The sequence below is a fragment of the Centropristis striata genome, chromosome 10 (genome assembly GCF_030273125.1).
Source record: "Centropristis striata isolate RG_2023a ecotype Rhode Island chromosome 10, C.striata_1.0, whole genome shotgun sequence".
NCBI classification, from domain to species: domain Eukaryota; kingdom Metazoa; phylum Chordata; class Actinopteri; order Perciformes; family Serranidae; genus Centropristis; species Centropristis striata.
The window spans coordinates 37449326-37466524 of NC_081526.1; the positions used below are offsets into that span (position 1 = coordinate 37449326).

The 17199-nt window shown below is 35.5% G+C and overlaps 1 protein-coding gene across 1 annotated transcript in view; it reads right to left on the reverse strand.

Annotated features, from left to right (window-relative positions):
• Positions 1 to 7219, reverse strand: part of rftn2 (raftlin family member 2) — a 31938-nt gene extending 24719 nt beyond the window's left edge. Inside the window, exon 1 of the mRNA XM_059342726.1 lies at positions 6799 to 7219. Within this exon, the coding sequence (XP_059198709.1) occupies positions 6799 to 6937 (139 nt within the window). The 5' untranslated portion in view covers positions 6938 to 7219. The remainder of the gene's footprint in view (positions 1 to 6798) is intronic.
• Positions 7220 to 17199: the final 9980 nt, after the last annotated feature.

The window sequence follows — 17199 nt, forward strand, 5'->3', positions numbered from 1 at the left end:
GATCAATAAAGTGTAATCTAATCTAATCTAAAACTGTAAAACAACCAATGAGCAATCCAAGTGATCGTCCAAATTCAAATTCAAACAACTTTATTAATCCCACAAGGGCCAATTCATTTTGAGCAGCAGGTTGTTGTGGTTCATACGGCCCACACGGCCAGCAACAAATAGTCAATACATAAATAGTCGACACAACACACATCAGACAACATGGAGCTTAGAATGGACACATTGGGGAAAAAAATAGATAAAAATAAATAAATAAATAAATAAATAAATATAAAGCAGATTGATTTAATCTGGGGTCGAGACCTCAAACTGCACATCAACAACAACTGATCTGGCTGAAATTCAGGGCTATAATCTGGCTCACAGGACTTTTCATAGTCTGCCATTGGCAGCCTATTTCAAATGCAATTCTCCATTTGAGCAAAAACCTCTGAGTTTGCAACTTATATGCTGAAAATGAAAATGTTTTCATGAAGATTTGAATTGTGCAATAAGGCCGGCCTGCTTGGTTCTTTAGGTGAATGTTTGTAAAGATATAAAATGAATATCTAGGCCAACTGATCGGTACCAGTCAACAACAGTTGGTAGAGCGTTCGTCCAGTGATCGGAAGGTTGGTGGTTCGATCCCCGACCATGGCAGCCTACATGTGGAAGTATCCTTGATCAAGATGCTGAACCCCAAATTGCTCCCGAAGCTGTGTTCATCGGTGTGTGAATGAATTCCCAATGGTGGCAGGTGGCACCAGTGTGCCCTGGTAGCCTCTGCCACCAGTATGAATGTGTGTGTGAATGGGTGAATGAGCGTAGTGTGTAGTGTAAAGTGCTTGGGATAAAAGCACAAGATAAGTGCAATCTATTTACCATTAACCATTTTACCAAACCCCTGCCTTAGTTCTGATAAATGTGCCAATATAGTGCATAAAGTTGGCAGTTTGCACCTTGGGTCTGGGTGTTGATTACTGCATGTTTCTTAAGGTTTACTGCCATGTCAACCTGGTATGTATTGTAGCCTCAGGAAAGACCGGGTGAGTAGACGAGGACCAGGCTTTGATGCCAATATGACTCCCAGTGTGGCCAAGGCTATCCTACACTGGTGCCACCTGCCACCATTGGGAATTCATTCACACACCGATGAACGCAGCATCAGGAGCAATTTGGGGTTCAGTATCTTGCTCAAGGATACTTTGACATGTAGGCTGCCATGGTCGGGGATCGAACCACCAACCTTCCGATCACTGGACGAACGCTCTACCAACTGTTGTTGACTGGTACCGATCAGTTGGCCTAGATATTCATTTTATATCTTTACAAACATTCACCTAAAGAACCAAGCAGGCCGGCCTTATTGCACAACTCAAATCTTCATGAAAACATTTTCATTTTCAGCATATAAGTTGCAAACTCAGAGGTTTTTGGTGAAATGGAGAATTGCATTTGAAATAGGCTGCCAATGGCAGACTATGAAAAGTCTGCATCCTGTGCAGACTTTTTAAACGCATGAACGCAGCATCGGGAGCCATTTGGGGTTCAGTATCTTGCACAAGGATACTTCGACATGTAGGCTGCATGGTCGGGGATCGAACCACCGACCCTCCGATCACTGGGCGAACACTCTACCAACTGTTGTTGACTGGTACGATCAGTTGGCCTCGATATTCATTTTATATCTTTACAAACATTCACCTAAAGAACCAAGCAGGCCGGCCTTATTGCACAACTCAAATCTTGGGGTTCAGTATCTTGCTCAAGGATACTTCGACATGTAGGCTGCCATGGTCGGGGATCGAACCACCAACCCTCCGATCAGTGGGCAACCACTCTATCAACTTAGCCACAGCCGCCAGGACTTGCCTCGCCACAAGCAAATGTTCCAACAAAACAAGTTCCCTCCAGCACGTTTTTATGTGCACCAGTGTTGCATCTTTAGGCTCCGCATCTCCCAAGATTGGTTTAAAGAAATGCAAAGAACCCGGAGCGTTTTATTCCATCATGACGGGTTCAGACAGACTGTTGAACCCATCACACACTGGTTTTAAGCAGCTTTCAGACACACTGCTGTATGAATAAGATACTGCAGCAATTAATATGTCTATATTAATCCAATCACGGCAGGAGATTTCATCACATTTCCCACCTCCGAAGACGATCGTTTAACATGCATTTGTTTCATCAACGGTGTTGACTAAATCAGGAATTCTCAGCAATTTTTTTGTGTGGCTCCTGTTCAATCATTGGGTTGTTTTTTTTTACCTGGCACAGCTCTGTCTGCGAGGCAAAGACTACCTCGAGTGATTTGGGAGCGGACCAAGTCTCCTCTCCATCGCTGAGCAGAGCGAAGCCTGCAGAGACGCATTTGGAGCGAGAATACAGTCGAGTTTGCTGCCAGGAAAACACACATTCAGTGGCCCATTTGTGCTTGTTGGCTTTTCATTTGGCAAGAATAAACTTGACTAAACCAAGACACTGATTACGCCATTTTTTTGTAATTACCAAATCATAAAAGGAGGTGATTACCACAGGTCTTACTTACACTCAGAGTCTTGTAAAAGACAGAAAGAAGCGCCAGCAGGCTGCACATGACTACCAGAGATTGGAATCACTTCGGTTTATCTTAAGCTCTGCCAATTACAAGCATTCACACTCTGACACACTCACATTTCCAGGAAGATAGAACGCCTGCACGTTGAAGCTCCATTTTTAACCATTTACTCATATGTTAAAAATGCATTTAGTGTGTTTTGTTCCTGTTTTCCCCCCAATCCAATCACATCACACACAGCTGTTTACTGCAATTGGTTTGATCATTTGCAGGTGAAAAAGTCCTGAACGTGTGCAGCAGGTCTGGTGCAGGAGGACACAGCTCTCATTTAGTCACAGGACAGAGAAATGCTTAGATATGCTTCCTGATTACTGGACACACACACACACACACACACACACACACACACACACACACACACACACACACACACACACACACACACACACACACACACACACACACACACACAGACAGTCTGAAGGACTGTATTTAGAAGTGTGTGTGAGAGCAGAACCCGTGACTCCCTGCTGATGATATTAAAAAAATCTGAGTTTTTCTGAAAATAATCTCAAAATTTAAAAATGGCATGCAGTTCACAGCTCCTTGCTTTATGCTACGTTCCCTCACTTCCCCCTTTGTTTAAACACTTAAAGTTGACTATCACCTGTGGAATTAGAATTGAACCTAATAGAAGGAACCAGTAAGCCCCCAGATAAGAACTGATAAATTATGTTAATGATCAAATTGGCTGAAGGGACACAGAATGATACAAAATAACTACAAAAAGGTAGCAGAGTTGGTGTGTTCTTTGTATTTCATTATACGACAATGACTGGATGCCATCTGTGTTTATTTTCATACAAGGAAACAGTTCCTCAGAGCTCCAGACATCACTGAGCAGTGTGAGAACATAAGAATGTTCATAAGAAGAACAGAGGGTTTATGCTCCCTCTTCACTGTCAACGACTTTAAAAAAAAACCTGTGCCAATTGGTGGAAACAATCTTTAAGTTTGGTTTGTCCAACTCTTTGGAGGTTTCAGCTGATCTTCAGGTTCGGGACAAAAAATAAACATTTAAAGGCATCACCTTGGCCACTTTTGATTATTTTCTGCCCTTTTATTCACTATAATAATAATAAATGGGTTAGTCCAGCGGTTCCCAAACGTTTTTAGCCATGCTCCCCCTTCTAAAAAACCTTCAAAAAAAACAAAAAGCAATGCAGGCTCAGGATCAGAGGCAGAAAGCACATAAGTTGGAAAATGTTATAATATTTTGAGCCGCGTTGAACAAAAATTGCAGCAAGTTTAAATGAAATTGCAGCAAGTTTAAATGAAATTGCAGCAAGTTTAAATGAGCGTGGAGCTAAACAACCCGTCATCATAACACCGGCTGGAAAAATGGAAGAAGATAACTTCTTCTACGCTTCATTTTAAGATGAAGTGCATTAAGAATAGCCTGCATTTATTTATTAATTAATTAATATTACAGTTTTTGATTTTACATTTTACAAAGGAAATGTTTATTTACACGTCTTTATTGTGTTATTTAGTAATAAATATAACCCACTATAATATGTAAACCTTTATTTAATTAGCTGAATACCAGACTAGTGCAGTAGTTCTCAAGCTTTTTGAGTCACGACCCCCAATTTAACATCATGTTGTCTCACTGAACAGAATCTCACAGTTCAGATCATACAAACTCAGTTGATACGACGAATTTTGGAAGAATAATGAAGCAGAGAACAACTAAAACATCTCCCTGTCTGTGCTACTTTGGGATTTGTCAGAAAAAAAACAAAATTGCCAAAAAACTACATAAAATTAAGCATAAAAGGACTCAAATTGACCACAAAATGACCAAAAATGACCACAAAAAGACACAAATTGACCAAAAAAGACACAAAATGACTAAAGAAAGACACAAATTGACCCAAAAGGAAACAAAATGACCAAAAAAGACACAAATTGACCACAAAATTATCAAAAAAAGACACAAAATGACCAAAAAAAGAAGTGAGTTGCAGCTCCACATGCTGCCGCTGTGGATCCTCTTCACCTCTCTGACCTCTGACCTCTGACCTCACTAATTTGGAGAGCAGAACTTTCCTCCGTGATTCATCCTGGCGGAGGCTTTTTGTTTACACGCTCGGCTCACATTCACAACTTAATCACTGTTTCCTCCCAAATAGGTCACAGTCACAACAGCCTGTCTGAGGACCAGATGAGGGATTATCCCTGAAAAATGGCAACCTCTCCATCAGAGATCACCACATATGTTCATGTTAGACTCCACATCATAGTAGGAGGATATCTAAGAGTTCATGGGAGACAATGCAAAAATTGTGCAAAGCTCTCATCAAAACAAAAAGGTGGCTACTTCGAAGAATGTAAAATACAAAACATATTCTGGTTTGTTTCACCCTTTTTTGTTTACTGCATAATTCTATATGTGTTCTTTCATAGTTTTAATGTCTTAACTACTAATTTACAATGTTGAAAATAATAAAAAATAATAATAATAAGTAAATAAAATTAGTTGGCTCTGCGGGACTTCATCTGTGATAAAAAAAATAATGAAAAAATAAAATCAAGTCAAGGTTGCAACCCCTCAGTCCAATACTAAAGACATATTTTGAGCTTATACACTATGGTAAACTCCTGCCTTACAGGACACACATTTTATATATATATATATATATATATATATATATATATATGTATGTGTGTGTGTGTGTGTGTGTGTGTGTGCGCCAAGGGAAGAAGGCAGGAAAAAAACGTGTGTGACCTATTTCCACAAATGCTGAACGATCGGCCCTGTTGCTAGGAACAGTCCAGAGTGATAATATGTGGTTTAAAAATGGCTTTAACGTTAAATAGAGTGAAATATAAATAACATTTAAACATTAACAGGCAAATACAGCCTCTCTGGGAACTATTAAGTCAGATTATGTTCCAAAAAAAAACAACATAAACATTGTTTCTGCCATTTAAGACCATTTTTAATGGCAAATAAACATGTTTTAATCAAAATGAACAATAACAATTTGCCTTTTTAATGTGCTAAATGTTAAATATCGTAATAATATTCATTACGGGAGGCTACAAGGGTGCATTTAGCTCAATTTAGATCACATAATTGATGATATTTTTTTTTAAGATGAATGAAAATGACAAATATATGCAAAGTAGAGCTCTAACTGATGATTATTTCCATTAAACTGTTTTTTTTTTTTTTTGATAAACTGATTAATTGGTCAAAAAGATGACATTACAATATCCCAAATCCAAAAATGACATCTTCAAATTTCTTGTTTCATCCCATTAAAAGCCCTTAAACTCAAAAATATTGTCAATATACCTACACATCCTCTGAATGCTTACACTCACAGATTGTTAAGGGACCCCAGGATGCACAAATATTTACATATAATGATATAAAAAAACAAAAGAGCATCAAATCTTCACACTGGACAAGCTGGAAGCAGTGAATGTTTTGGGTTTTAGATTGAAAATTAAAACAAAGGGTCAAAATATTTGACAACTGAAACACGAAACAAAAGATTAATTGTTTCAAGTTGAATAAAATGTTACATAAAAAAGCAATTACTATTAAATGGACCGTATCAAAGTATCAAATCCTCACATTTACAAACCTGAAACTGGAAAATATTACGTTACACAACAACAAACAACAATTTTGTTGTGAAAAGTGATTAAATGTGTGAAAACTGTTGCAGATTAACTTTCTGTTGATTGATTAATCAACTAATCACCTCAGCATGTTTAGTGTCACAAACAGTCCAACGCCTCAAAATATCTGATTTAATTAAGATAGAAGCACTGAAAAGCAGCTAAATATCATCGGTGCATTTAATTATTTTAATTTTTAAATTTTTTTTTATTTTTAATTGTTGCAAATTTCAACATGAGATCACACTTACTTTCCTGTTTTGACGCCTAAAAATCAACCAAAAACACAAAATTCAGAGTATTTTTTTGGTTTCAAGATTGCATAAGACATATTTTGGTTCGAATCGCCGATTTAAACGATTAATCGATTGATTTCTCTGCCCATTAAATAAACAATAATCAGCTATTATTATTCATATACTAATGCAAACTATATATTTTTGCATCCAGGTGAGTTTCTGATGAACATTTGAGCTATTGCAGGGAGTTTTACCTGCATAAGTAGAAATATATATTGATTATTGATTATAAACGTGGTGGTTATGTCATCCTACCTTCCAGGCTGAAGTCGAGCAGCACGTACTCGTACACGGTCTCGGTTTTAGTCTCCACTTGTGGTCTCTTTAAGGTGGAGTAGATCTTCCCGGGGCTGCTGTCCTCCGGGTCTTCCAGCTTCCTCAAGCCGCAGCCCATGGCTCCCGAGGCGGGGGGGACAGCACCGGAGCAGCCGCTCTCTGGATCCTCTTCTCCAGCCAACTTTAACGGGACCGATCCATCACCGCCTCCTCCGCTCCCCGGTATAATCCCTTTTTTTTTTATCCCGGGGAATAACCGGAAACAACGGGAATCCCTCCGGTTAATAAAAGATTAAATTATTCTCATTAAGAGGGCTGTTTTGTGGGAAAGATGTCCCGCTGATGTGGCCTCAGGTCCGGAGCGTGGAGAGGAGGAGCCGCTCTGCTTCTGGAGGAAGAAAACTTTCCTCCACAGTCAAGCCCGCCATTAGAATACTACTTCCTTTTAGAGATTTCAAAATAAGATACAGACAGAAACTTTTTTAAAGTGGTGGAATAAGTACAAGTACTAAAACTGTTCGGTTGCAAGATTCTGTTACTTAATTAAAAGTATGTAAGTACAATCAGGAATATGTACATAAAGTTGGATGAGAAAGACCGGTGTTACGGACAAAGAAGCGACTTATAATTGCCCATTTTTAGCCGGAAGTGCCTGTTTTTCGATGAAAAAAAGAAGAGAATAACATTAGGCAGCTGTCCTCTTTATATATATATATATATATATATATATATATATATATATATATATATAAAATGCACATTTGCAACATTTAAAATTCTTTATTGAGCATGATACTGTTTTGAAAGTAAAAAAAAGATTCAAAATCACATTTTATGTTGGGGTAAAGGACTAAAAAAAGACACAAAATGACAAAAAAGACACCAAAAGACACAAAATGACTAAAAAAAGACACAAAATGACTTACAAAGACATGAAAATAATTAAAAAATGGACAAAATAGCCCAAGACTCCATAGAGTTAAGTTGTTAACCCATTTCTTGTTCCCTGAAAAAGGCCTACTTGTATAATTCTGAAATGTACATTATTTTCCAGTTTTGGTTAAGCTTACCTTTTTTTATTTACCTCTGGCAGTTCACCACTTACCTTTGGACCCTTTCAAGCTGTTCATTTGACTTGAACTGCTTGATTTTCAATAAAAAACTGGAAAAATTGGGGTGTTCTAAAACTTTTGACCAGTAGTGTATATATAAATATATAAAATTGGCTTCCTATCAAACTGTTGGAAAGGAATGTTATGTTCAGTGAGGGCTTTCTTCAAACCGGCTACTGTCCAGAGTAGGGGTGGGCAATTAATTTTCCCAAGGTGCCACATGACATACTGTAAAGGTTGCGGAGGGCCGGGCCAATACTATACTTACTATACTATATGATGCACTTAAAATGCAGTAAATGATCTGGTTTTGAGCTGCTGCTGGTAATAATACATGCTACGATATGACTATGTTTATGTGTCAAATACAGCAGTGAAAAACAGTAAAAAATTCAATAATTATCTCACTTTTCCATTTATTTTAAACATAGCATACATTCAAACCACAAAAACAGTATAGATCATCTATGTTATGCAGATAAACCAGCGATTTATTGACTTTATGTAAAAATCAACAAGTGTTTTTGACAAGGTAACACAGATCACAAAACAGTATTTTTACTATCTGGCCATCTGCCTGTTTTTTTCTCTTCACTGACCTCAAACTTCAGAAAGTAATTCAATCGGTGATCATTAATCACAACAGACTGTACAGATTTACTTTCTTAATTTGTGATCTTTGTAACTTAATACTGGAGAATGTGCCTGACTGTTCTCGTGTCGTCTAAATAATCTGTAACAACATCCGCACCATGTGGCATCAAACGGCGAGGTCGACCCCTGACCCCTGCACACACACACACACACACACACACACACACAGACCTGCCTAATACTGCTGACCTCTGACCTCTGTCACTCACTGATTTCCACTTAAGACCATTAAGAGTACAGAGTTGAAGAGCGATGCACAGCAGGCTCCGTCTAAAGTTCCTCATTAGTTCAGCAGCTAAAGTCAGATCTGGAGCAGCTTCTCTCTGTTTGTCACACAAACACCTTCACTAGGGACACACACACAAACAAATCCATACTTTTTTCTTTTTTTTAAAATATGTGTTTATTAAATTTTCAAAAGACAAAACAGGAACACATACATGACAAAAACAACAAATGTACACTACCGGTCAAAAGTTTTAGAACACCCCAATTTTTCCATTTTTTTAAATTGAATTCAAGCAGTTCAAGTCATATGAACAGCTTGAAAGGGTACAAAGGTAAGTGGTGAACTGCCAGAGGTAAATAAAAAAAGGTAAGCTTAACCAAAACTGGAAAATAATGTACATCTCAGAATTATACAAGTAGGCCTTTTTCAGGGAACAAGAAATGGGTTAACAACTTAACTCTATGGAGTTTTGGGCTATTTTGTCCATTTTTGAATTCTTTTCATGTCTTTGTAAGTCATTATTTGCTTTTTTTGGTCATTTTGTTACTTTTTTTAGTAATTTTGTGTCTTTTTTGGTCATTTTGTGTCCTTTTTTAGTCCTTTAGTTCAACATAAAATGTGATTTTGAATCTTTTTTTTACTTTCAAAACACTATCATGCTCAATAAAGAATTTTAAATGTTGCAAATGTGCATTAAAAAAGCCTTAGAAGGAGCTTTATCCATTATCCTATTTAAAAGAATACACTTTGTAGCACAGAAAGCAAGTGTTTGATGAAGTTTTCTTTTAAATTTGTTGGTGATGGACAAATCAGATATGCCGAGTAGTAGATATAAGGGGTCGTTATTTCTATTAGTGGATAGAATATTATTAATTTTCAATTTTTTTTAATGAGGGCCAGTTGCTAGATCCCCATGTCTAACACTTTTGGATAGTAAAATGGTCTCAGATCCTGCAGGAATCCTGAAAAGATGTTTGCCTCTAATACACACATCACATGCAAAACAACAAAAAACGTTAGTGAATGGAAGAAGTGAAGTCAGAGTGGCTGAGGCTCGGGGCCAGTAGCAGCAGCTGCATGCCCTCATTCCAAAAAACACTGCCAGGTGTCTCACACACACACACACACACACACACACACACACACACACACACACACACACTTGGATCAGTTTCAGCGCTGCACTAATTGCTCGTCTGGTCTCATCGTTGATGACTTTTACGGATTTTTTACGATTCTTTTTTAATGTTTTTCTTTCAGTGTGTTGCCTCAGACCTTCACACTAAATGTTGTTTTATTTAAAAGTCATGAATTATATTTTATTAGTATTTTTTTCGGTGTGATTGATAACAGTTTTCCTGCGTGATGATTTCAGCTACTTTTCCTTTGTGTGGATGAATGACAGGAAGCAGAGGAGGAGAGGAAGCAGCTGCTGGATGAGAAGCTTTATTAGAGGAAAAGAGGAAATACTACAAATATTTACTGTGTATAAACTGGATGTATATATATCTGTCTTTGTTATATTAATTCACCTGGCTGCTGTTCACCACTAACACGTGCCAGCATGTTTCATTCAGTATTTTTACTTTAGGTCCCCATATTTAGTAATGAATATTTTTTAACACACTATAATATGTAAAGCTTTATTTAATTAGCTGAATACCAGACTAGAGCAGGAGTTCTCAACCTTTTTGAGTCACGACCCACAATTTAACATGCATGTTGTCCGCGACCCCCGCTCACTGAACAGAATCTCACAGTTCAGATCATACAAACTCAGTTGATACGACGAATTTTGGACGAATAATGAAGCAGAGAACAACTAAAACATCTCCCTGTCTGTGCTACTTTGGGATTTGTCAGAAAAAAAACAAAATTGCCAAAAGACTACATAAAATTAAGCAAAAAACGGACTCAAATTGACCACAAAATTACCAAAAATGACCACAAATTGACCAAAAAAGACACAAAATGGCCCAAAAAAGAAACAAAGTGACCAAAAAAAGACACAAAATGACTTAAAAAAGACACAAATTGACCAAAAAGGAAACAAAATGACCAAAAAAGACACAAATTGACCACAAAATGATCAAAAAAAGACACAAAATTACCAAAAAAGACACAAAATGACCAAAAAAGACACAAAATGACTAAAAAAAGACACAAATTGATCAAAAAGGAAACAAAATGACCAAAAAAAGACACAAAATGACCAAAAAAAGACACAAAATGACTAAAAAAAGACACAAATTGATCAAAAAGGAAACAAAATGACAAAAAAAAGACACAAATTGATCAAAAAGGAAACAAAATGACCAAAAAAGACACAAAATGGCCCAAAAAAGAAACAAAGTGACCAAAAAAAGACACAAAATGACTTAAAAAAGACACAAATTGACCAAAAAGGAAACAAAATGACCAAAAAAGACACAAATTGACCACAAAATGATCAAAAAAAGACACAAAATTACCAAAAAAGACACAAATTGATCAAAAAGCAAACAAAATGACCAAAAAAGACACAAAATGATCAAAAAGGAAACAAAATGACCAAAAAAGACACAAATTGATCAAAAAGGAAACAAAATGACCAAAAAAGACACAAAATGACCAAAAAAAAAGACACAAAATGATCAAAAAAGACACAAAATGACCAAAAAAAGACAAAAAGACTAAGACACATGAACACTTTAACACAGTGGAGACAGAGCTGACTTCCGGTCAGTTCAAGGGGTCAAAGGACTGAAAAAACGAAACAAAAAACTACATGCTGACCGTACACATATACACTGTGTTTGGTGTTTTGGGATGAAATAATGCATCAAAAATAAAATCTGCATCTGCAGCAGCAGGAAACCACCATCATTCAGGAGCTCCACCCGGAGGAAACCCAGATTATACAGCACTGATTTATAATGTCAAACACTTCCTATCACCTCAAAGTTTAAATTATAAAATTAAACTCTGCTCTCAGCTTTAAATTATATCATATTATCATCATATGAGACACTGTCTACACTGTAAAAAAAGATAAACAATAGCTTCTCAATAAAATTGAGGCAACAGATTGCACGCAATATTATTAATTAAATCTAACTACGTTACAAGTTGAGTTAATAACAACTTAACAGGAAGTGCCTGTCAATTAAAAACAGACTAATTCTATTGTGTTGGATTCATTCAAAAGTCTCTTGATTTAGAATTACAGACACATAAAGATTATATTTAATGTGATCAAAATAAGTAGATTCTATCTCAAACATTTTTATATTAAAGTTACTTAAACAACTGCCTCAAAATCAAGGACGCATTTATATTTGATACATTTTATCAAATATATTAAGTAAAATGAAATGACTGATGAATGAATAATTATTTACAGTGTACTTCATTATTTAAAATTTAGTATTGTTAATATGCTGCATATTTATAACATATTGATATTCAAATTGTTTACAGATTTATGTACATTTTCCCATTTATGTAATGAACAATAAATCTGGTTCTATTAATGTTTTTGGTAACTATGAAGTGAACACATCTCATAACATAAATGATGGATATGAACATAGATGATCTCCTGTTAATTAGTTTAGTGATGGCGCCACCCAGTGGCCACCTGTGGTATAGTTAAATACATCACTGCCCTTTTTCTTCTCACTCTGGATCTTTATTCTAACTATTTCCATTTCTTGATACTTTATACTGCTACTCCAACACAAATCACAACATATTATACTATACATATAACAATTTTAACATCAAATAATGAGTTATATGTGAATATAATTTACAAATCATAAAGATGTTAGGGTAACGCTTTATATTAAGGTCCTTGTAATAACCATTAATTAACAAGTAATGAGGCCCTTGTAAGTCCTTACAAGATGCTTATTAACATTACTGTGTGTTTATAAGCTTATATAAGTGTTATAATGGCATTATAATACAGCTAATAGCAGGCTATAAGAGATTTATAATAAGAACATTAATAAAAGCCTCATGAGTATCTTATAATTCTTCATAATAGCATTACAAACACCCATAACCCACCCATTATGTCTTTGCCATGCCTTTATTAATCTTTTGTTTGCTTATTGATCTTAAAATATACTTTATTGCTCATCTATTATAAGTTAACTATGCACTTGTTAACAGTTAACTATGCTTTTTGCAGCTAAAGGGATCTAAAGCGAGAACAATGCCTTATCCTTGTGAATTAATGGTTATTACAAGGACCTTAATATAAAGCATTACTGAAGTTAGTTGTACAACAGCGAGGGTTAAGACTTGGGACTTGGACCATGTCGGTCTTGACCTTAGACTTACTTGTGACTTGGAAAACTATGGGCCTTATTCACGAACCGTTCTTAAGAATAAAATTTGTTCTTAAGTCCTACTTACGAAGATTTTACGAAGATTGTGGCATTCATGAATTTTTTTCTTATCCAGGATTTTTCTTCGGTAAGAACGAACACTCAGGAGTTCAATGAAATACATTACAGTGAAATTTCCGTCATATTTATGTATTTATTTATTATTAATTTTTCATTTTAGTTGAATTAAATGTGCCAAGGCTTTAACATGAATCAAGTAAATTGGAAATCATGCCGTCCATTAGTGATACCAGCCTGTTTATAGAAGGCATTTCTCCATCCACGGCTACAAAACAATGTCAGATATATATTACTGCTGCATTTAGTCATTCAGCAGACGCTTTGGATAAAAGCGTCTGCTGAATGACTAAACATAAATGTAAACGCTGCAGGAGGTTCTGTCTGTTCTGGTTCTGTTGCAGGTTGGCTCTGCAGGGCTTCATCTGTGATAAAAAAATAAATAAAATAAAATCAAGCCAAGCTTGCAGCCCCTCAGTCCAATACTAAAGACATATTTTGAGCTTACACACTATGGTAAACTCCTGCCTTACAGGGCACACGTTTTATATATATATATATATATATATATATATATATATATATATATATATATATATATATATATATATATATATATATATATATATATATATATTATATATGTGTGTGTGTGTGTGTGTGTGTATGTGTGTATTATTCCAGAAAATAAATTGTTTGTGTTGTTGCAACCTGCACTACACTGTAAAACCCAACTTGTTGTGTCAACTTAAATATTTGAGTGTCGATGCTGCAAAATAATTTGATGTCAAGACAACAAAGACAACAGAGTTAACTCAAATGAATCTTGCTATTTGACTCAATATTTTAAGTTAAAATGACTATTTGCACAAATCTTTGTTGTATTGAAAAGGAAAAATTAGTTATAATAACAAACAAGCAACATTGGGTTTTACAGTGTAAAGCTGCTTAATATAATTTTCTTCCTCCGAGTGATCTCCTGCAGCAGAACTTCTAGTTCTGAACTGATAGTTTTTTTTCTTTTTACCTGCTCCAACAGATTTACTCTTTGCTTTAGGCGTTTTGTTGCTGTTTCCTCTGTGTGGCGTCTACACACGGCCCTGCACTCCTTTTATGGGCATTAATGGGCGGTTACCTATGCTAATCCTATGTTAATTAGACTCACCTGGCACGACGAGATGCCATTCATCTATTTCAGAACACGTTGATGAATGTGACGGAGGGTCTTCTTAGAAATCTTCTTGAGAAAGAATCTAAGAAGATTCTTAAGAAGATATTGAAATGACTTTCTTCCTCCTCAGGTAGTAAACAGGTAGGACTCCCATGATGCCTTGCTCCTTCTCTATGTCACCAAACTATCTAACTATTGTATCTAACTATTGTTATTGTTCTCATTGGGTGACCTCTGCTGGTAGAAAACTACAATCTGTGAGTTTAAGTAGGTTTAATTATTTATTTTATTATTTTTATGGCTAGGTCTTTTGGAAGCTCTTTTATATTTATTATAGCCAGCACTTTATGGGGATTTTTGCACCAAGTTATGTTATACATGTACAATGACAATAAAGATATTCTATTCTATTCTATTCTATTCTATTCTATTCTATTCTATTCTATTTATTTATTTAAAACCTTGTTGAGATGCAGAGAAATAGGCAAATTTGTGTTTCTGTAAGCAGAAAATGTCAAATTTTTTTTAATTTTAAAATAAGAAATATCATAAACATAAATACCATAAACGCCCAATGTAACATGTATGTCACATTTAGGGGTATCATTTTTTTTAAAACATCATAAATGTGTTCTATGTGGTTCACTGCAGTCTGTGGTATATCCCCCATAATTTTCCTTTACGGATTACTGGGTCTGGGTTCTTCTGGGTTAATAAGTCCTGGATAAAACAATGGAGGACTTGTTTCTCATCCTGTGTGTCTTTCTGTTGCTTTTAAAGAGTTTTAGTGAACAGGGAGTTCTTCAACTGTCACTCTGACCCAGGAGACAGTTACTAAACACTGTTAACACCTGTTCTTCTCTACATGCAAATACTCCTTTTGACATGCACACACTCCCACACACACCTGGCACACACCCACCCACACACACACACACACACACACACACACGAACACAAAACGTGTGTGTGTGCATGATGTTAGTTTTTCTTTTTGCAGTCCTGGATTTCATTTCTCCTTTATTTATTTCTGGAGGGATCATTGAGGGCATTTGCGATGATGTGGAGAGCACAGAGAGAACACAATGAAGAACAAACAACAACAGACAAAACATTTGAAAAACATTAAAAATAATTACAGTGAAAGGCAGAGTTATTGGTTATCATAGTTCTAAACTGGTTCTTGTTATAATTGTGTTGCGTTTGAGTGAATGTAAGATGTTCCAGGTAGATGCAGTTTTACCAAATTCAGTATTTGTCCGGGGAACTTTGAGCATTAATCATTAATCACTAGAGCGTGTTGGATAATTACTATGTGACCAGTTTAACCCTTTATCAGGCAAAGAACTATATTTGGTAACTTCAGGTAATATTTCGAGAAAAAAGTTGCAAATTTACTAGATTAAAGTGGCAAATCTACAAGAAAAAAAGTCACAGATTTAAGAGATTTAAAGTGGGAAATCTGTGCAAAAAAAGTTGCAGATTTATGAGAAAAAAGTGGGAAAAAAGCAACTTTTTTCTCCCAGATGCACCACTTTAAATCTCATAAATCTGCAAAAAAAATTTCTTGTGGATTTGCCACTTTAATCTCGTAAACTTTTTTCTCAAAATATTATTTTTGTATGTTTTTTTTTTTACACATTCTGGCTGTATGTAATATCCTCCAATATTCTCTAGGGTTGAAATTTGGAATTTGCAAGTAATTCAATGAGTGTCCTATTAAGGATTTAAATCTCTTAAATCCGCAACTTTTTTTCTTGTAGATTTGCCACTTTAATCTAGTAAATTTGCTACTTTTTTCTCTAAATATTACCTGAAGTTATAGTTCTTTGTTTCTCCAAATATAGTTCTTTGCCTGATAAAGGGTTAAAATGTCCGTTTATATATTGTTGGTGTGTGTTTTGGTGTCTCTCTGGTTTGCAGGCTGTCAGTCTTTATATATATATATATATATATATATATATATATATATGTGTGTGTTCTACTGTTGGGCTGCTTTTATATTTAAGGTAAGCGATTCTATTTTAGTTTTATTTACTTGAAGATTGAGATTGATTTCTCATTTAGTTTATTTTTTTTTCCTGTTAGTTTTGTTTAGCCTTGGCTCTGGTGAAAAAACAAGCATTGCTCCAACAATTGGTTGCCATGGTAACACAATAACTATGACTCACTCTACAGATTCTGGAGGCAAGCGAGAAAAACAAGTTTTCTTCAGGAATTCAAGGTAACACAAACAGCTAAAAAAATGTAGTACAATTTAGAACAAATGGAGTCCATGTTAAACATCAGCTGTCCGTCCTCTGAATGCTCCAGGTCATTTTATACACTGAGCTCAAGTTTCGGTAACGCTTTATAATAAGGTCCTTAATAACCATTAATTAACAAGTAATAAGGCATTGTTCTCGCTTTAGATCCGGTAGTTGCAAAAAGCATAGTTAACTTATAATAGATGAGCAATAAAGTATATTTTAATATCAATAAGCAAACAAAATAAGATGAATAAAGGCATGGCAAAGACATAATGGGTGGGTTATGGGTGTTTGTAATGCTATTATTAACACTTATGTAAGCTTATAAACACACAATAATGTTAATAAGCATCTCGTAAGGCCTTATTACTTGTTAATTAATGGTTATTACAAGGACCTTAATATAAAGTGGTACCAGTCAGACCCCATTTATGCAGCTCACAGACTGTTTAGGGACCCCAGGATGCACAAATATACAAGTACAATAGGTGAAAATAAAATATTTACACATCTCCAAATGTTATTAATCGAGTCGAAGATTTAAGGCAAGGCAAGTTTAGGCAAGTTTATT